General features: G+C 37.0%; 3 protein-coding genes across 5 annotated transcripts in view; 1 reads left to right on the plus strand and 2 right to left on the minus strand.

Moving 5' to 3' along the window:
• The window catches only part of LOC146454321 (putative skeletal organic matrix protein 5), a 36,357-nt gene extending 20,678 nt beyond the window's left edge, over window positions 1-15,679 (minus strand). Inside the window, exon 1 of the mRNA XM_085095616.1 lies at window positions 15,531-15,679. The gene's annotated coding sequence lies outside the window, so the exon portion shown is untranslated. The remainder of the gene's footprint in view (window positions 1-15,530) is intronic.
• The window catches only part of LOC146454320 (uncharacterized), a 91,069-nt gene that overhangs the window by 32,506 nt on the left and 37,826 nt on the right, over window positions 1-20,737 (plus strand). The window lies entirely within an intron of this gene.
• Window positions 1-20,737, minus strand: part of LOC146454322 (putative skeletal organic matrix protein 5) — a 52,297-nt gene that overhangs the window by 662 nt on the left and 30,898 nt on the right. The window contains exons 1-6 of one of the 3 annotated variants that reach the window (XM_085095619.1): window positions 1,928-2,185; window positions 1,389-1,460; window positions 1,177-1,218; window positions 870-958; window positions 747-781; window positions 57-183 (exon numbers count right to left, since the gene is read on the minus strand). In XM_085095619.1, the coding sequence (XP_084951745.1) occupies window positions 57-183; window positions 747-781; window positions 870-958; window positions 1,177-1,218; window positions 1,389-1,460; window positions 1,928-2,015 (453 nt within the window). In that variant the 5' untranslated portion in view covers window positions 2,016-2,185. Of the gene's footprint in view, window positions 1-56; window positions 184-746; window positions 782-869; window positions 959-1,176; window positions 1,219-1,388; window positions 1,461-1,927; window positions 2,186-20,737 lie in introns of those variants that run through there. The other 2 variants (XM_085095620.1, XM_085095621.1) reach the window with 2 other exon arrangements.

Here is a 20,737-nt window from a genome sequence, read left to right on the forward strand (position 1 = left end):
AAAAATGACACAAAATCGGGCAATAACCGAGATTGAACTGAGTGACAAAAGGGTACCTTTTTTCCATCAGTCTTCATAGCCGGCGTCCACCCTCCATCTCCACATCCAAAGTTCCCCATGTGACAGTAAACAGGAATCTCTTGAGAATCAATCACCAGCTTGTACACTTTACTCTGCAGGGACCTGAAAAATAAAGAAATTAACGCAAAAGGAGTTATTCAATTGAGATTCGAATCCGAACTGTGTCTCTTTTACAAATGTTTAATCCATGGTTGCTTGACATAATTTCTACCACTTTGTTAATCAGCATTGTAAAAGGTTATTCAAACAGTTCGTGACTTGCTTACAGTCCCACTTTCCTGCTTATGATACCTGTTAAATGTAACTGCCTCGAGTTTAAGAGTTTAATGCCTGAAAATTATGGCGAATTCGAGTACACATGAAAAACCCACCGTTGTTTGGATATGAATTTTTCGGTATTGTTTCGTAACTGACTGTAAAGTGATCTAGATTTGTTGTCATTATGGACAATATGAAAACCGGACGTTCTGAAAATCGAGGTGTGATCCGTCATGGCCTTAAACTACATAATATGTTGGCAAGAGATCCTGTTCTTAATACCAGCGATTAGTGGTTAATCAATTAATACGTTTTGAAAAAAGGGGTTGATAAATAAGGATCAGACATAAATGTAAAAGCGTAGTACTCCCTTCCAATAACAAGAATTGTCAATTGTGTCAACTTACGGATCTTTCTCGTACAGTTCCTGGCAAGAAGAGGCCTGAACGGAGAGAAACAAAAAAAGAAAAGAGCAAAGATTGAAAACACTCAAGCTGCAGAGACAAACAATCAAACCGAGCTCAGTATACCTTCGGGGGTGGCGGTGGCTTGCATGAGCACGTTTCGTTCACCAGTGCAGCAAGGTTTTCCACAGTCGTTTTCAACGCCTCTATTTCCGCTGAAAGCAAACGGTGGAGAGATTAAAGCATGTTAAAGGAGTATTCAAAGCATTAGATTGTCTACATGGGGTAATAGTAACCTTTTTAGATTCTAGTACGAGCATACAAATATACGAGTCTCAAATGCAACTAAGTCAATATTTGTCTTATAAACCAGTTTTGTTGGAAATTAATTACCTTTCTTTTCATAAATAATGTTGGTCGGAAAATAAATTACCTTTCTGTTTAGACAATTTCTCTCCTGTCTCCGCATTGATTTCTGAGAAAGTGAAAGAGATAGTCTGAATTCAATTTGACACACGCATGTGATTTGAAACAATTAATTGTTAATTTTCCCCTACCCATAGCAAAAAGAAAGGTTTTTACGTGCCATGGTAATTATTTTTAATCAACATTTAGCTTGCACCTGAATACCAAAGAATAAATTACCTTCCTGTTGAGTCCATTTTTTCTTCTGATCAGACATTTCTTCCTCCAAAGTTGCAATTTTAGCCTTGTTGTCTAAGAGAATAAAACAAACGTGTGATCTATTTAAAATAATTACCACACGAAGAGAACCATGATTGTTAGTGTAAATATAATTTTGGCATCCGAAAGACGCTCTTAGGGAAACAGTCAAAACTATTGTACTTGTTCACGAGTCCAGCTTCTCCACAAAGAGGATGTCTTTTGAGTATTTTTCTTTCTAATCCACACACCGCGCCGTTTACATTAACATAGTGTTTTGGTTGCATATCTCACGTTCTAACAGAAGTGACAATTGAGAATAGGATTTCAACATCTCTGTGCTATTCCATTGGCCATACAACTACTTTACATGCACAAAATTCATGTTAGTTGGACTCTTTCCGATGGAATCTTAACTTTTGTTTATCGACAGCAAATTTACGATTCGACATGAGCCTTACGCTTCGCAATAACCGCGATTTTCTTCAATTTCAAATAATAAAAATAAGGGTATCACTTACCCTTGCAACGGCATTTCTTCTTTTTTCCCGCTTCAACAGAAAGCGCGCTTATAATCAGAAGAGTCAGGAAAACAAAAGCAGTCCTCATAGTAAATGGTGAATACACAGCACCTGGACAGAAAACATATCAGATCAAATATTAGAATTCAGATTTGTATCAACCCTAACAACCCTCACCTCTGAGCCCTTTTTAACATTACTTCTTCAGTCAGTTAGTCAGTCAGTCAGTCAGTTAGTCTGTTAGTCAGTCAGTCAGTCAGTCAGTCAGTCAGTCAGTCAGTCAGTCAGTCAGTCAGTCAGTCAGTCAGTCAGCCAGTCACTTGCTAAGATCCACTCTTCCCGCAAAGTCATAAACAGTGCAAATATACTTCCGTGTTAGAAGGCACAGTCCTTAAGTGCGTCGCGTGCCACTAGATATTCCGACGTTTGAATTGGCGTGATGCTTGCTGTGGACGACCCGTAATGCAAGATCGACGACTTGAGTTACACCGAAATAATGCGAGTCCTTAATTTTGTCGCCTGGTGTGAGCAACGGTAAATGCGGTACTGCAATTGTTATTAATGGTATTAACACTATATAAACTAGATAATTATACGAAGATGTTGATCACAGAAACCTTAGACATGAGGTACAATAAAAAATTATTAATCTAGCAGATCACTGTCTTTTTATCTTACCTTAATTCTCTGAGTTGTGTACGGCAAGGGAACCGATCCTCAAATGATCAAATCTCACAAACATTTTTTAATTGATTATTTTCCAATTTTAATAGCAAAAAAAAAAATATTCTGAGGCAAATTAAAGCTATGGACACATAAGGAACGGTGCTAATTAAAATCTAAAATAATTGTAGTGGGTAATTAAAGCAGAACTTTTCCCATTTTTACTTAGATATTCCCTGAAAACCTTTCCGCGTGGACAGAAAGAAGAAGAAGACATCTTTTTTAAAAGAAGAATGCATTTTAATAAGAGAACATTTGGCTGAAATAGATTTAATCCTCGTCTATTCAACAAAGTTCTTTAAAAACTTTCAATCAGTAAGTCCCAACATTATCTTCCAAATTCAATTGAGCTGTCGTTATACTCTGAAAGTCTCCCTTCCACAATTACAAACAAAGCAGACAAAATATTCATTAAAACTTTACTGTCTCCTGTTAAACAACCAGTATCAGTGTTTTTGAAACTGTATTTCAGTTTATGCACAAATCAGGAGATCAATGTTGTTTAGCGCCCTTAAAATCCTAAATATAGTTCCGATCTTTTATCGTAATTGAGCAAAACTGAAAAACAAACCGTTTGAAGACATAAAATTGAAAACTGAGCTAGCTTGTAATGGTAAGACGGAAAAGAACCCACCTACTTAACACGCTGATTTTTGTGGACGAACAAAGTGAAGTATTAGAAATGAGATGAGTTCTCCGCGTTAACAAGCGTAAACGAACAAGGAATATAGTTTTAAAATTGGGCACAAAATTTTAATCATGCATTTGGAGTGGAAACAAGGGGTTGAATACTACAAGCTTCAGGTAACAAAGCCCCAGAGAAAACGTTAGCATTTCTTCATAATTTAATACCTCGCCACCGAAATGAACCCTTTGGAGATGGGTAACTTGAATCCGTATTTACAAAACGTCGCTCCCAAATGACGATAGTAGGGTTATCTCCTATTCCACAATTTAGAGGGAAGACATGCCTTATTACAGTTATCCCATATCCCTACAGTTTAAGAAGAGTGTTATACGTTGTCCCTAAAGTTTATTTCTATAGTTTAGAGAAAAGTGGTCCCTTATCGCAAGAACACCTCAAACATCAACATCATCTAAAACTACTGCGTTGTTTCGCAAATTTGGTAATTTAATCTTCTTAAAATAATTTTTCTAGTCATCCGTTATCTGCCAAATTATTTTCCACGTCAAACTCCAGTTTTTAAACCCCTAAACAGGGCTTCCCTGGTTTTAAATACAAAATCGGATTCTCGGGTTGATCGGCAGAGCTTTGTAAATTTGGAGGCAAGGTGTTGATCCGACGAACATGCTTTCAACAAATTGATTGCGGCTTGTACGAAACTTTGACTTTTTCAAAACACCGCATGAATGACCAACAATACCACAAACACCTTTAAATTTTGGTATCAGATTTACAAGTGTGTCGTGTGCCGCTATCAGGTGCACTATAACTGACGACAACTAAACCAGCGCGACGCTTGCTGTGGACGGTTGTAAGGCAAGGTAACAGCTTGAGTTACACCGAAATAATGTGAATCATATTTTATCGCTTAACTTGGCGTTAGCATAGATAAATGCGGCACTGTAAATTTCTTTAATGGTATTAACACCGTATGAACAGATATACGAAGATGATGATTGCAAAAATTAGAAAATGAAAATTAGTTTTCATTTTCAATTCAATGCAATTCTTTAGATGAAATCTTAAGTCGCAAAAAATGTCAAGCTAGGAAAATTTCACTCTTTTCCATATTCACGAAATGCTGTTGCCTTTCTTTCACTCTTTAACACTGTATGAACTAGATATACGAAGATGATGATCGCAGAAACCTTAGACACATGCTCGAGGTATTAGCTCTTACCTTAATTTCTTTGAGTTTGTACAGCAAGGGAGCCAATCCTCAAATGATCAAATCTCACAAACATTTTGTAATTGATTGTTTTCCAATTTTTATAAGAAAATTATTGCTGAGACAATTTAAAGCTATGAACACGTAAGTACCCGTGTTAATTAAAAGCTACAATAATTGTTGTGGATAATTAAAGCAGAATTTTTCTCAATTTGGCTTTGATGTACGTTTCCTTTAAACTTTTCCGCGTGGCAGGCAGAAGAAAACATTTATTCAAAGAAAAATCGTTTTAATAAGAGAAACTTAGGCTAAACAGATTTTATCTTCTTCTATTCAATAAAGTACTTTCAAACCCTACAAACAGCAAATCGCACAAGTACCTTATAAATAGGCCATTTCCGCCATTTATCTTTTGTCGCAGAAAATGTCAAGCTAGGAACAGTTAACTTTTTTTTCCAATTTCACGAAATGCTGTTGCCTTTCTTTCGCTCTCTTAACGACATTTTTCTTCTCTTCAAAATGAAAAATGATTTAATTTTCCATGTCACTTACTTTAAACAAGCTTTAGGTAATAAAGCCCTAAAGAAAACGTTGATGTGTCTTCAGAATTTATTTGAAACCGATTAATACGTATACCTCGCGAACGGGTATTGACCGAAATATACCGTTCGGTGATGGGTAGGTTGAATCCGTCTTTACAAAACGTCGCTCCGGCAAATGACGAGAGTAGTGTTATCTCCTATTCTACAGTTTAAAGAGGAGTCATGCCTTATTAGAGTTATCCCATATCTCTTCACCTTAGAGGAGTGTTGTCTCTCAACCCTAAAGTTTGTTTCTATAGCTTAGTGGAGAGTGATCCCTTATGGCAAAAACACCTGAAACATTCAAAACGCCGCATGAATGACCAACAATATTACAGACACCTTTCAATTTTGGTATCAGATTTACACCGGTACACCTGTTTTAACAAGTGCGTCGTGTGCCGCTATCAGGTGCACTATAAATGACGACAACTAAACCGGCGCGATACTTGCTGTAGGGCGGTAGTAAGGCAAGTTAACGGTTGAGTTTCACCGAAATAATGTTGAGTACTAATTCATCGCTTAACTTGGTATTAGCAAAGATAAATGAGGCACTGTAATTTTCCTTAATGGTATTAACACTGTATGAACTAGAAATACGAAGATGATGATCGCATAAACCTTAGACACAGGCTCGAGGTACAACGCAAAATTATTAATCTAGCGCAGTAGATTCCTGTGTTAGATCTTACCTTAATTTCTTTGACTTGTGTACGGCAAGGGAGCAAGTCCTCAAATGATCAAATCTCACAAACATTTTGTAATTGATTATTTTCAAATTTTAATAACAAAATTATTGGCGAGGCAAGTTAAAGCTATGAACACGTAAGTAGCCGTGCTAATTAAAAGCTACAATAATTGTAATGGGTAATTAAAGCAGAATTTTTCTCAATTTGGCTTTGATGTACGGTTCCTTTAAACTTTTCCGCGTGGCAGGCAGAAGAAAACATTTATTCAAAGAAAAATCGTTTTAATAAGAGAAACTTAGCCTAAGCAGATTTTATCCTCGTCTATTCAATAAAGTATTTTCAAACCCTACACTGAACAGCAAATAGAACAAGTACCTAATAAATAGGCCATTTCCACCATTTATCTTTTGTCGCAGAAAATGTTAAGCTAGGAACAGTTAACTTTTTTTTTCCAATTTCACGAAATGCTGTTGCCTTTCTTTCGCTCTCTTAACGACATTTTGTTTTCTTTAAAAAGAAAAGGGATTAATTTTCCATGTCACTTATTTTAAAAAAACTTTAGGTAATAAAGCCCTAAAGAAAACGTTGATGTGTCTTCAGAATTTATTTCAACGCGATTAATACGTATACCTCGCGAACAGGTATTGACCGAAATAAACCGTTCGGTGATGGGTAGGTTAAATCCGTCTTTACAAAACGTCGCTCCCAAATGACGAGAGTAGAGTTATCTCCTATTCTACAGTTTAAAGGGAAGTCATGCCTTATTAGAGTTATCCCATATCCCTACTGACACCTTAGAGGAGTGTTATCTCTCAACCCTAAGGTTTAAGGCAAGGCAAGTTGACGCCTTGAGTTACACCGAAATAATATGAAGTACTATTTTATCGCTTAACCTGGCGTTAGCAAAGATAAATGCTGCTCTGTAATTTTCTTTAATGGTATTAACACTGTATAAACTAGATAAAAATTATTTATCTAGCGCAGCAGATCCCTGTGTTAGATCTTACCTTAATTTCTCTGAGTTGTGTACGGCAAGGAAGCCAATCCTCAAATGATCAAATCTCACAAACATTTTGCAGTTGATTATTTTCCAATTTTAATAACAATATTATTGCTGTGACAAGTTAAAGCTATGAGCACGTAAGTAGCCGCGCTAATTAAAAGTTGCAATAATTGTAGTGGATAATTAAAGTAGAACTTTTCTAAATTAATTTGGCTTAGGTGTACGTTTCCTTTAAACTTTTCCGCGTGGGCAGAAAGAAGAAGACATTTATCTAAAGAAGAATCTTTTTAACAAGAGAAAATTTGGCTGAAACAGATTTAATCCTCATCTATTCAATAAAGTACTTTCAAACTTTACAAACAGCAAATGGCACATTTACCTTATAAATAGGCCATTTTCGCCATTTGACTGAAATCTTAGGTCGCAGAAAATGTCAATCTAGGAACAGTTCACTGTAAATTTTTCCCCAATTTATGAAATTCTGTTGCGTTTCTTTCGCTCTCTTAACGACATTTTCTTTTCTTTAAAAGCAAAAGGGATTAATTTGCTTTGTCACTTAGTTTTAATACGTTTCAGGTAATAAACTACCAAAGAAAACGTCAGTTTTAACGATTAAGGCTTTGTAAACAGATATTGACCGTAGTGAACCGTTTCAGGGTGATGGGTAAATCCGTCTTTCACAAAACATCGCTTTCAGTGATTTCCCTCGAGAGTAAATTTATCTCCCATTTGTACAGTTTAGAGTAGAGTTATCCCTTTTGCTTATTCCTACAGTCAAGAGAAGGGGTTTCCCATATAATCTTACAGTTTAGAGAAGTGTTTTCCGTTAGTCCTACAGTTTAAAGGAGAGTTATCCCTTATTCCAACAGTTTAGAGTATACTGATCCCTTTTCCTACAGTTTGGAGGTGAGTTATCCCTTATTCCAACAGTTTAGAGTAAAGTGATCCCTTTTCCTACAGTTTGGAGGTGACTTATCCCTTAATTCTTACAGTTTAGAGGGTTGTTATCTGTTATTTCTACGGTTTAGAGGAGAGCTCTGCCTCATTCCTAAATTTAAGAAGAAGGTTATCCTTTATCTCTATACATTTTAGAGGAAGGTTTTGCATTATTTCTACAAAACGTCGCTCACAGTGCTTTGCCCAGTGTCCAATAATTTTCTTAGTTTTAAAGCCCAAAGTTTGCAATTTTAGCGGGTTTAATTGAACGTCAATTTCAAATAAACACAAGCGATAGCAATGTTGACTGAGGTTTCGATGACTCCATGTCATCTTTTTCAAAGTTTTGTTAGTCCGATTATGCGGGTAGTTATAGAGGGAAAAGTGTTCGAATATTTAGTTGCATGTGTTATCATAATTAAATGTCGGTATAGTTTTTGTGCTCTCTTACCCACATCCGTTTAGAGACATTTCTATTTGTCTATAACAAACCGATTAAAATTGCATTGTGCCGTCGCTTTTCTGGGTCAGTTCCACGCGATCGCATATTTGGCAAAAACATGGACTAATGATTTGTTTGAAAACATCTCACGACCAAATGTTTAAAAATAATTAGTACTTGTGGACAGCTGTTTGCACGCGCTGATTTTAAGTTTGGTTTTATACATTGCATGCCACTTTAACTAACGACAATAACCGTCGATCATTCAACCTGTTTGTTCTGAAGTTGTTGACGGACGTTCACTATTCGGCTGAACAGTTCCCAGTTGAGAAAAGGTTGATTATTTCACGTGGCATAGGTTGGATGTTTGTCCCATTGCATAAAAGCATACCCCGCACTTCGTTATCAGAAATACCATGACCCGTGGAACTTTTCGTTCACCGTTCAGGTTGTATTGTATTGCTCAGCGTCAACAAGGTGTTCGCCGGACGCCGCACGTTTAATAACTAATTGTACTTGGAGTATGAACTAGAAAAACGAAGCTCCCAGAAACGATAAGTCATGTGAGCGAATAAGAGAAAGCATTACATCCAGCAGATCTCCTGTGTATCAGAATCAATCTCAAACTCCCACTTGGTTTCTGAAAGGACGCTTTCGACTTAGACGATCACGCCTTGGGTATTTAGGCTTTGCTTGAAGAGAATCTTTTGATTAGAATGTTGATTAAACTACCAGATTTCCTGCGGCTTAATCATTCGCGGCTAAACAACATCACGTCTAATTGATTTATTAATGATTTCTCGCAGCCAAACCACAGAAAATTAAAAAATGCTTGTATGGTCAATAAAAATACCATAGACACTTACACAATAATGGGAATCACAATAGTGATCATCATCTGATTACTCCTTACAATTGCACCACTAGATCAAATGTACAAGCCACGAGAATAAAGGAAATGATCACTAACGATAAAATTGTCTTGATGACAAAAAAAAAATCTCCCAAATAGCACCATAGGGAATGTATGGAAAACACTGAGAAGAATATGTAAGCTGATATTTGGGCGAAGTTACTTGTTAACATTACGCGTATAGGATAATCGTTGCTGATTCGGCATTGGTTACAGTTTGCCTCATTCAATAAAATCAAACATGAGCTACGAACAACCGGACACTATAACCAAAAGAGCATGTTGTACTTGGTTATTAGTGGGAATGTTATCACAATACACTAAATATTCTTTAAAAAAGGGGGTCAAATTTACAAAGAGTGTATGTTTGGATGGCAAGAATTGCCAACAGTGAATGATAGCTCGCGAACAGATATTGACAGAAATGAACCGTTTGGTAATAGGTAACTTGAATCCGTCGCTTCTAATGACGAGAGTAGAGTTGTCTCCTATTCTACAGTTTAGAGGGGAGTCATGCCTTAGAGTTATCCCATATCCCTACAGGTTAGCGGAGTGTTATCCGTTATCCCTACAGTTAAGAAGAGAGGTATCTCTTAACCCTAAAGTTTGTTTCTATAGTTTAGAGGACAGTGGTCCCTTATCACAAGAACACCTCAAACATTAAGGTTGTAAATATCTCTAAAACTACTGCGTAGTTTCGCAGATTGGGTTATCTACTCTTCTTAAAATAATTTCTCTAGTCATCCTTTATCCCCCAAATTATTTTGCACGTCAAAACCCATGCAGTTTTTAAACCCTTAAATAGGGCTTCCCTGGTTTTGAATGCGGAACCGGATTCTCGAGTTGATCGGCAGAGCTTTGTAAAATTGGAGGCAAGGTGTAGATCCGATGAACAGGCTTCCAACAAGCTGATTGCGGCATGTACCAAACTTTGACTTTTTCAAAATACCGCATGAATGAACAACATTACCACAGACACCTTCTAATTTTGGTATCAGATTTACACCGGGACACCTATTTTAACAAGTGCGTCGTGTGCCGCTAGCAGGTGCACTATAAATCTCGGCAACTAAATCAGCGCGATGTTTGCTGTGGACGGTCGTAAGGCAAGTTGACGCCTTGAGTTACACCGAAATAATGTGAATCCTATTTTATCGCTAAACTAGCGCAGCAGATCCCTGTGTTAGATCTTACCTTAATTTCTTTGAGTTGAGTACGGCAAGGGAGCCAATCTTCAAATGATCAAATCTCACAAACATTTTGTAATTGATTAATTTTCAATTTTAATAATAAAAAGTTATTTCTGAGACATGTTAAAGCTACGAACACGAAAGTAACCGTGCTAATTAAAAGCTACAATATTTGTAGTGGGTAATTAAAGCAGAATTTTTCATAATTTGGTTTAAATGTACGTTTCCTTTAAACTTTCCGCGTGGGCAGGAAGAAGAAGACATTTATTTAAAGAAGAATAGTTTTAATAAGAGAAAATTTGGCTGAAAGAGATTTTATCCTCGTCTATTCAATAAAGAACTCAGTTTAAAACCTTACAAATAGCAAATCCCACAATTACCTTATAAATAGGCCATTTCCGAGTTGCTGTGAATCTCATTATGACAGTGAGGCTAAGTGCAAAGTTTTCATGATGAAATTTAGTTTTCAGTTTCATTTCATTGAAATTCTTTAACTGAAATCTTAAGTCGCAGAAAATGTTAAACCAGGAACAGTTCACTCTTTTCCAAATCCACGAAATGCTGTTGCCTTTCTTTCGCTCTCTTAACGACATTTTTCTTCTCTTAAAAAACAAAAGGGATTAATTTCCACGCTTCAGGTAATAAAATACCAAAGAAAACGTTAGTATTACTTCAGAATTTAATCCGACTGTTTTTTTTAGGCGATTAATACCTCGCGAACAGATATTGACCGAAATGAACCGTTTGGTGATGGGTAACTTGAATCCGTCTTTTAAAAACGCCGCTCCCAATGACGAGAGTAGAGTTATCAGTTCTCCTATTCTACAGTTTAGAGGGGAGTCCAGTCTTATTAGTCCAGCCTTATTTAGAGTTATCCCATATTCCTACAGGTTAAAGGAGTGATATCCGTTATCCCTTAAGTTTATTTCAATAGTTTAGAAAAAAGTATTCTCGGGTTTATCAGTAGAGCATTGTAAATTCGGAGGCAAGGTGTTGATCCGATGAACAGGCTTTCAACAAATTGATTGCGGCTTGTACGAAACTTTGACTTTTTCAAAACACCGCATGAATGACCAACAATACCACAGACCTCTTTTATTTTTGGTATCAGATTTACACGGGGACACCTGTTTTAACAACTGTGTCGTGTGCTGCTATCAGGTGCACTATAAATCCCGACAACTAAACCGGCGCGATGCTTGCTGTGGACGGTTGTAAGGCAAGTTAACAGCTTGAGTTTCACCGAAATAATGTGAGTCGTATTTTATCGCTAAACTTGGCGTTAGCAAAGATAAATGAGGCACTGTAATTTTCCTTAATAGTAATAACACTGTATGAACTAGATATACGAAGATGATGATCGCATAAACCTTAGACACATGATTGGGGTACAACGCAAAATTATTACTCTAGCGCAGCAGATTCCTGTGTTAGATCTTACCTTAATTTCTTTAAGTTGTGTACGGCAAGGGAGCCAATCCTCAAATGATCAAATCTTAATAACAAAATTATTGCTGAGACAAGTTAAAGCTATGAACACGTAAGTAGCCGTGCTAATTAAAAGCTACAATAATTGTAGTGGTAATTAAAACAGAACTTATTTCAATTTGGCTTTGATGTACGTTTTCTTTAAACTTTTCCGCGTGGCAGGCAGAAGAAAACATTTATTCAAAGAAAAATCGTTTTAATAAGAGAAACTTAGCCCAAACAGATTTTGTCCTTGTCTATTTAATGAAGTACTTTCAAACCCTACAAACAGCAAATCGCACAAGTACCTAATAAATAGGCCATTTCCGCCATTTATCTTTTGTCGCAGAAAATGTTAAGCTAGGAACAGTTAACTTTTTTTTCCAATTTCACGAAATGCTGTTGCCTTTCTTTCGCTCTCTTAACGACATTTTTCTTCTCTTCAAAAAGAAAAGGGATTAATTTTCCATGTCACTTATTTTAAACAAGCTTTAGGTAATAAAGCCCTAAAGAAAACGTTGATATTTCTTCAGAATTTTTTTCAACGCGATTAATACGTATACCTCGTGAACAGGTATTGACCGAAATACACCGTTCGATGATGGGTAGGTTGAATCCGTCTTTACAAAACGTCGCTCCCAAATGACTAGAGTAGAGTTATCTCCTATTCTACAGTTTAAAGGGAAGTCATGCCTTATTAGAGTTATCCCATATCCCTACATCTTAGAGGAGTGTTATCTCTCAACCCTAAAGTTTATTTCTATAGTATAGTGGACAGTGATCCCTTATCGCAAGAACACCTCAAACATTATGGTTGTAAATATCTCTAAAACTACTGCATAGTTTCGCAAGTTGGGTTATCCACTCTTTTTAAAATAATTTTTCTTGTCATCCTTTATCCGCCACATTATTTTGCACGTCAAAACCTTTGCATTTTTTAACGCTTAAAAAGGGCTTCCCTGGTTTTGAATACGATAACAGATTCTCCGGTTGATCGGCAGACCTTCGTAAACTTGGAGGCAAGGTGTAGATCCGATGAACAGGCTTCCAAGAAGCTGATTGCGGCTTGTACAAACTTTGACTTTTTCAAAACACCGCATGAATGAACAACAATACCACAGACCTCTTTTAATTTTGGTATCAGATTTACACTGGGACACCTGATTTAACAAGTGCGTCGTGTGCTGCTATCAGGTGCACTATAAATCCCGGCAACTAAATCGGCGCGATGTTTGCAGTGGACGGTCGTAAGGCAAGTTGACGCCTTGAGTTACACCGAAATAATATGAATCCACCTATTTTATCGCTAAACTTGGCGTTAGCAAAGATAAATGCGGCACTGTAATTTTCTTTAATAGTAACACCGTATGAACTAGATATACGAAGATGATGATCGGAGACAGCTTAGACACGGGCTCGAGGTACAATTCAAAGCAAAATTATTAATCCAGCGCAGCAGATCACTGTCTTAGATCTTACCTTAATTTCTCTGAGTTGTGTACGGCAAGGGAGCCAATCCTCAAATGATCAAAACTCACAAATATTTTGTGGTTGAGTATTTTCAAATTTTAATAACAAAATTATTGCTGAGACAAGTTAAAGCTATGAGCACGTAAGTAGCCGTGCTAATTAAAAGTTGCAATAATTGTAGTGAATAATTAAAGTAGAACTTTTCTTAATTAATTTGGCTTAGGTGTACGTTTCCTTTAAACTTTTCCGCGTGGGGAGAAAGAAGAAGACATTTATCTAAAGAAGAATCTTTTTAACAAGAGAAAATTTGGCTAAAACAGATTTAATCCTCATCTATTCAATAAAGTACTTTCAAACCTTACAAACAGAAAATCACACAATTACCTTATAAATAGACCATTTTCGCCATTTGACTGAAATCTTAGGTCGCAGAAAATGTCAATCCAGGAGCAGTTCGTTTTTTTTCCCCAAATTGACGAAATCCTGTTGCGTTTCTTTCGCTCTCTTAACGACATTTTTCTTTTCTTAAAAAGCAAAAGGGAGTAATTTCCTATGTCACTTAGTTTAAATACGTTTCAGGTAATAAAATACCAAAGAAAACGTCAGTATTAACGATTAATGCTTTGTAAACAGATATTGACCGTAGTGAACCGTTTGGTGATGGGTAATTCCGTCTTTCACAAAACATCGCTCTCAGTGATTTCCCTCGAGAGTAAATTAATCTCCCATTTGTACAGTTTAGAGTAGAGTTATCCCTTTTACCTTATTCCTACAGTTAAGAGGAGGTGTTTCCCATATAATCTTACAGTTTAGAGAAGTGTTTTCCGTTAGTCCTACAGTTTAGAGGAGAGGAATCCCTTATTCCAACAGTTTAGAGTATAGTTATCCCTTTTCCTACAGTTTAGAGTAGAGTTATCCCTTTTCCTACACTTTGGAGGTGAGTTATCCCTTTTCCTACAGTTTAGAGTAGAGTTATTTCTTTCATTACAGTTTAGAGTAGAGTTATCCCTTTTCCTACAGAGTTAGAGTAGAGTTATCCCTTTTCCTACAGTTTAGGATAGAGTTATCCCTTTTCCTACAGTTTGCAGGTGAGTTATCCCTTAATTCTTACAGTTTAGAGGGTTGTTATCTGTTATTTCTACGGTTTAGAGGAGAGCTCTGCCTCATTCCTAAATTTAAGAAGAAGGTTATCCTTTATCTCTATACATTTTAGAGGAAGGTTTTCCATTTTTCTACAAAACGTCGCTCACAGTGCTTTGCCCAGTGTCCAATAATTTTCTTAGTGTTAAAGCCCACAGTTTGCAATTTTAGCGGGTTTCATTGAACGTCAATTTCAAATAAAAACAAGCGATAGCAACGTTGACTGAGGTTTCGATGACTCCATGTCATCTTTTTCAAAGTTTTGTTAGTCCGATTATGCGGGTAGTTATAGAGGGAAAAGTGTTCGAAAATTTAGTTGCATGTGTTATTATAATTAAATGTCGGTATAGTGTTTGTGTTCTCTTAACCGCATCTGTTTAGAGACATTTCTATTTGTCTATAACAAACTGAATGAAATTGCATGATGCCCTCGCTTTTCTTGGTCAGTTTCACGCGATCGGCATATTTGGCAAAAACATGGACGAATGATTTGTTCGAAAACACCTCACGACCAAATGTTCAAAATAATTTGTACTTTTGGACAGCTGTTTTAATGCGCCAATTTTTAGTTTTGTTTTATAAATTGTATGCCACTTTAATTAGCGGCAATAACCGTCGATCCGTTATTTAACCTGTTTGTTCTGAAGTTGTTAACGGACGTTCGCAGAGCAAGTGCAAAGTTCGGAGACTTCTCCCAGCAATTTAGAGTTAGAAATGTTAAAAAAAAAATAAAAAAATAACCAACGACGTTTCGGGTATATAACCTTCTTCTGTGTGGAAGAAAACCGTTAGAATACGCGATTTTAATGGAGGCACCGCGTGCGCGTACAACTGGTAGCGCGCGCTCATAAAGTAATAGTTCAAAAAAAGCTAAAATTCATGTGAGACTATTCGGCTGAACAGTTCCCAGTTGAGAAAAGGTTGATTATTTCACGTTGCTTAGGTTGGATGTTTGTCCCATTGCATAAAAGCATACCCTGCACTTCGTTAGCAGAAATACTGTGACCCGTGGAACTTTTCGTTCACCGTATTGTATTGGTTGGCGTCAACAAGGTGTTCGCCGGACGCCGCACGTTTAATAACTAATTGTACTTGGAGTATGAACTAGGAAAACGAAGCTCCCAGAAACGATAAGTCGTGTGAGCGAATAAGAGGAAGCATTACATCCAGCAGATCTCCTGTGTATCAGAACTAACCTCAAATTCCCACTTGGTTTCTGAAAGGACACTTTAGACTTAGACGATCACGCCTTCGGTATTTAGGCTTTGCCTGAAGAGAATCCTTTGCTTAGATTGTTGGTAATTGAACTATCAGATCTCCTGCGGCTTTATCATTCGCGTCTAAACAACATTGCGTCCAAGAAAATGATTGAATAATGCATTACCCAAAATAACGGATAAGGAACCAATACGTAATTGAGGAGTTCTCGCAGCCAAACATCAGGAAATTAAAAATGTTTTACTGTGTCAATAAAAATACCATAGACACCTACACAATAATAGGGAATCGCAATCTGAGTGATCATCATCTAATTTCTCCTTACAATCGCACCACTAGATCAAATGCACAAGCCACGAGAATGAAGTAAATGATCACTAACGATAAAATTGTCTTGATGAAAAAAGAAATTCTCCCAAATAGCATCATAGGGAATATATGGAGAACACTGAGAAGAATATGTAAGCTGATATTTGGGCGAAGTTACTTGTTAACATTACGCGTATAGGATAACTGAATCGTTGCTGATTCGGCATTGGTTACAGTTTGCCTCATTCAACAAATTCAAACCGAGCTACGAACAACTGGACACTATAACTAAAAGAGCATGTTGTATTTGGTTATTAGTGGGAATGTTATCATAATACACTGAATATTCTTTAAAAAAAGGGGGTCAAATTTACAAAGAGTGTACGGTTGGGTGGCAAGAATTACCAACAGTGAATGCAGCCATACATTCTAGTTAAAGTCTTGCGACGCTTAACGATCATTTCTCAAAAAACGATATAACATATTATTCTCAAATTCTCAGAGAGTACTAAGCTTGCCAACCTCTTTCACGTTCTTGGTTACATTTGTTTGCAGCTTGTTTTGTAATTCATGCTAATGATGGTAAACGTGTAACTCAGAGATCATCGTATCTGAATTACCTTGGGTCTTTTAAGCAGACTACACAGAATAAAAACTGGTAATTTTATTTTGATAGTTAAACTGGCAGATTGCCTATGGGTTAGAATTTAATTTTCCTGAGACGGGGAGAGATTTTAATGACAGAATATTCTGTGTGAGGTTGAGGTTATTGTCTTTCCAATAATAATATGAAAGTCAGATAATAACTTCACTATGACACATTTAATTTAAATTTTGCCATGCTCTTTATTTCACTCACACAAAGAAACGGAGAGAGTCTAATAAGTTTCTCCTTTTTTCTTTGTAAACCTATATATTAATAATAAATTATAAATCTGTATAGCGCATAAGTCTCTTATGACGAGATGATCAAATAATGTTTAAGATGCATTTTACCTCAGATTAATTTTAAAGGGGCACTGTAACGGAGATTTTGCTTCATTTAGGTCAAAACTACTCAACTGTTTGGCTGAAGAACCTTTACGATTTAACATGAGGAGGAAAATATTACGTGATATATCTGAGGAAGAACACTAAAAATTAATTAATCTTCGCGATTTCTCCTAAATACATAGGAAGAACGTGAAAAATGGTTAATAGCCATAGCCATGCACAATCAATATTCAATACTAGTTTCTTTGCAATAGCAGGGTTATTTCAGTAACAAAACTGAACCATTATTTCAATGTCTCTGTCAATACAAATACGTTTTTAAGATCCAAATTGACGCTAAAAAAAATAGATGCCATTGACTCCTTATAAAAAATACTGACAAAGAAAATCAGTTTTTCTTCACGATCTTTGCTATCGATGAATTTTTACGATGTTGTGATTAACATGGTGAAACCTTTTTCTTATTGAAAGGTGAGTTACAGCTACAAATTAAGAGCACCTTATTCCACATTAACCATATTCTTCGTTAGGTTCAATTGTTAAAGTTTTCAGTTCTTTCCTTGAGAACGTTTAAAATTCTTAACGAGCATTATTCTAGATGATTATTGCATTATGGTAAAGAGTGTGTTGGAGGAGCGAAATAATCATTTCGGTCGAAATAAATTTTATTTTTATGCAAATATCTTTTATTGTTTGACTCTCCAAAATAGCCGCCATGAAAACACTCTATTATTATTTTGCTGGACGAAAAAATCCGCACAACACTTATTCATTATTCTGGTCGTCGGAGAGGAAAGTTCAAAATAACAAATCACTTATTTGAATCTAACTGAGTTAGCTAGTGATAGTGAGGAACGTCTAAAAGGAACACGTTCAATATTCTGACAGCATAAAAAGTCGAAAGATATAAAACGTGTAATAAGGGACTGGTCAAAAAGTATCGGGTGGGGTGGGACGGAACATTTGGAAATGTGGTGGATGAAAAACACATGGCCCACCCCCTCCTTTTGGTAGAAAAGTGACTGACCCACCCCTTAATGGAGGCTGAAAATTACTTGACCCACCTCCTATTAAACATGGATTGTTTGGTTGTATAATCCAAGAAAACCACATGTTGGGTATGAAAAAAGTAGCCTCGCTTCATGAGGAATTAAATTTGGCGAATTACGCTTAACGGTTCATCGCTATCACAGTCACTCTAACTGTTTAAGCCGGTTTTGCGAGGGGGACGTTGTCATTACCGGAGGTATCACTCCCAGCTTCCTCCAGACCACAGTCTCCCTTGCTTCTCACGCTTCGCTTGCTTCTGAGCTGCTGACACTCGATTCAGAGCCACTTGTGTCTTTGCTAGTGGAAGCACTGCCTATGGATATTCACAACTAAATGTGAGTTGACACTAAGTCAAGCTTGTTTGTCTTTTTTGTTTTCGTTGATTTTTTTTTGGTTGTCAGATTCTGACGTTCGATGTACAGTTTAAGGACAGAAACTCTTACTTTCTCAGCAAACCCTCAGAGAGGAGTTTCCCCCACTCCGCGTATCAAACTTTGCTATTGTTATGGTTGACTTTTTGGAAGACAATAGGGCTTTTGTTTTTCATTGTAAGCGACTCTTCAATTGTGTGCCGTTCGCCCTACAATCGGAGACTGCATCGGCAAATTGTCGGTGATGACATTTTATAACCTAATGGGGGTCTAGTGGTGAAAAATGTCAAGAGGGACAACAAACAACGTTGGGCGGGTGAGTAGCCGTATTTTCTCACCGCCATGCAGTGTATTGATTGTAAGCGCGATGTGTTTTTTTTTTTTTTTCGCAGTTGCGTTTTTTGTCGACTGACTGATTGCGTCATTTAAATATCGTCAGGACATCGAGAAACGTAAAATAACTCATTTAAGCACAATTCGTGCTTTAGCCTGCGAGCAAGCTCGTTGAGAAGAGGGGCCGTGAGAGCTTGCTTGCAGGCTATCGTGCTTTTGATTGAGGTTTCGCTCCATAGGTAAGAACACACGTGTATCAGAAGAGACCCCTCGAAGACGGTAAAGAGCGTGATATGAAGTCGCACGCTCATTGCTCACGCTCGAATTTATTTTACAAAACCTGGTCTCTTGTTTTTGTAGCTGATCATTTAGTTCTTTCTGATTGAAAAAGATAGTAGTTTAGAACACCAGAATAGAACTCGCTTGTATTTGTTGAAAAACGTATTTCATGAACCTTTTTTATTTATTTTTTTATACAGGATTTCTGGTTTTAGTCGCGAACACACACAGTCTTTAACAGAAAACACAGTAAACAAATCAATTTTTGTTGGAAATTACATTGGCTAAACTTGCCTAATTTGCTGAACGGCAAACCGTTAGCAATCAAAGTTGGCTTTATCGCACCTTTTTTTGCTGGAGATATTTTATTGTTGTCATTTGAGAGATTTAGCTTCGAGTTTACGGCTGACGCCAAACCGGAAAACGTCAAGCCGCTATTTGTTCTTGAATGCATAAACTTGTGTTTCTCGTACTCACTTCTCTCTTCTTCGTGTTTGCTCGTTAGCTGTCGCCGGCTGGTTGGAGATAAACGTAAACCAATAGAGCTTCATTGTTTTTTATCAAAGAGGAAATTTCAGCCTGGCGTTTGCCGTTTGCCGTAAACGCGATGCTAAATCTCTCTATTGATAGTGACGCGCATTTTCTCTCGTGCGCGTGTATATCTCTGCGAAGATTGTGTTGCCTTAACGCGATGAATTGCTAAAAGACTGAGAATTAAATACACACTAGAGTACGAACATTTTTTTACTGTATTGTAACACTACAGTCGCGTACAAAGATAGTTAAATTTCGCGGTCGGTGATCAGGCTACACTTCGGTAATCGCAACCTTTGTTTTACGGACAATAAAGGCTCTTTCCCTTCAACAATAGTTTATCGCAAAAATGACCATAAAAGGAGCGAAAATGTGTCCTATGGTTAACCCAAAAAGTCAACCCAAAGTTTGATACGCGCATCCTTATGGGTCAAGTTACTCTCCCTGCTTTCTCCCTTTTTGCTCTTTCTCTCTTTTGTTTAACCATGACATTGTTTAGGTAACCAAGGTGATGCATGTATCTTACTACCACGTCTTTATGTACCGCATACTTAGCTTCTCAGAGAAAGCTTAAATGATTCTTTCTTTTTCTAGCGAAATCTCACCGCGGCAGGTTGGCAGACACGTGTACCTATTCCTGTTATAAAATAGCATGACCCACCCCCCATGGGTAGCTGAAAATTGAACGACCCACCCCTTACTAAGGGTTTGAAACTGATGACCCACACCTCTCTCCTCCGACCCTCCCCACCCTATACTTTTTGATCAGTCCTTACTATTTATATGTCTTTTTGTGGTTATGACGGATATTTTGTTTACAATGCATTGCTGACAGAGGTACATGGTGATTTAATAGTTTTAAAAAACGAAAAGTGTGTAACGCGTCTTTGATCACTAGGCGATTATCATGTGAACTTTAGTAAATAGGTATTTCCTAGCGATAAATTGTATTTTAATATGATCCAATCAAGAAAGAAATCTTTTGACAATTATGGAAAATTATCGCCTAGCCGACCAGAAGTATTGACAGGGCTAGGATTAAGGACTTATTTTGTATTACAGATTGCTAGCGAGTAAAGTGTTTCCTTAATCGGTAATAAACTGTGAAATTCAATTTTTGTGATTTTTGTGGAGGATACTGTTCATTGGCAGGCGAACATTCTCCGTAGTCGAAAGGGAAGTCGAATCTCAAGATTAATATAACTTGTCGATTAATATTAGCAGCATTACCCTCTCACTCCAAAGAGTCTAGACTAGATATTTACTATTTACTCGTGCCGGTACGGCAACGAGTCAATATTTCGGGTCCGTTTTAC

This window comes from Pavona decussata, unplaced genomic scaffold (assembly GCF_977016875.1).
Source record: "Pavona decussata unplaced genomic scaffold, jaPavDecu1.1 SCAFFOLD_303, whole genome shotgun sequence".
NCBI lineage: Eukaryota > Metazoa > Cnidaria > Anthozoa > Scleractinia > Agariciidae > Pavona > Pavona decussata.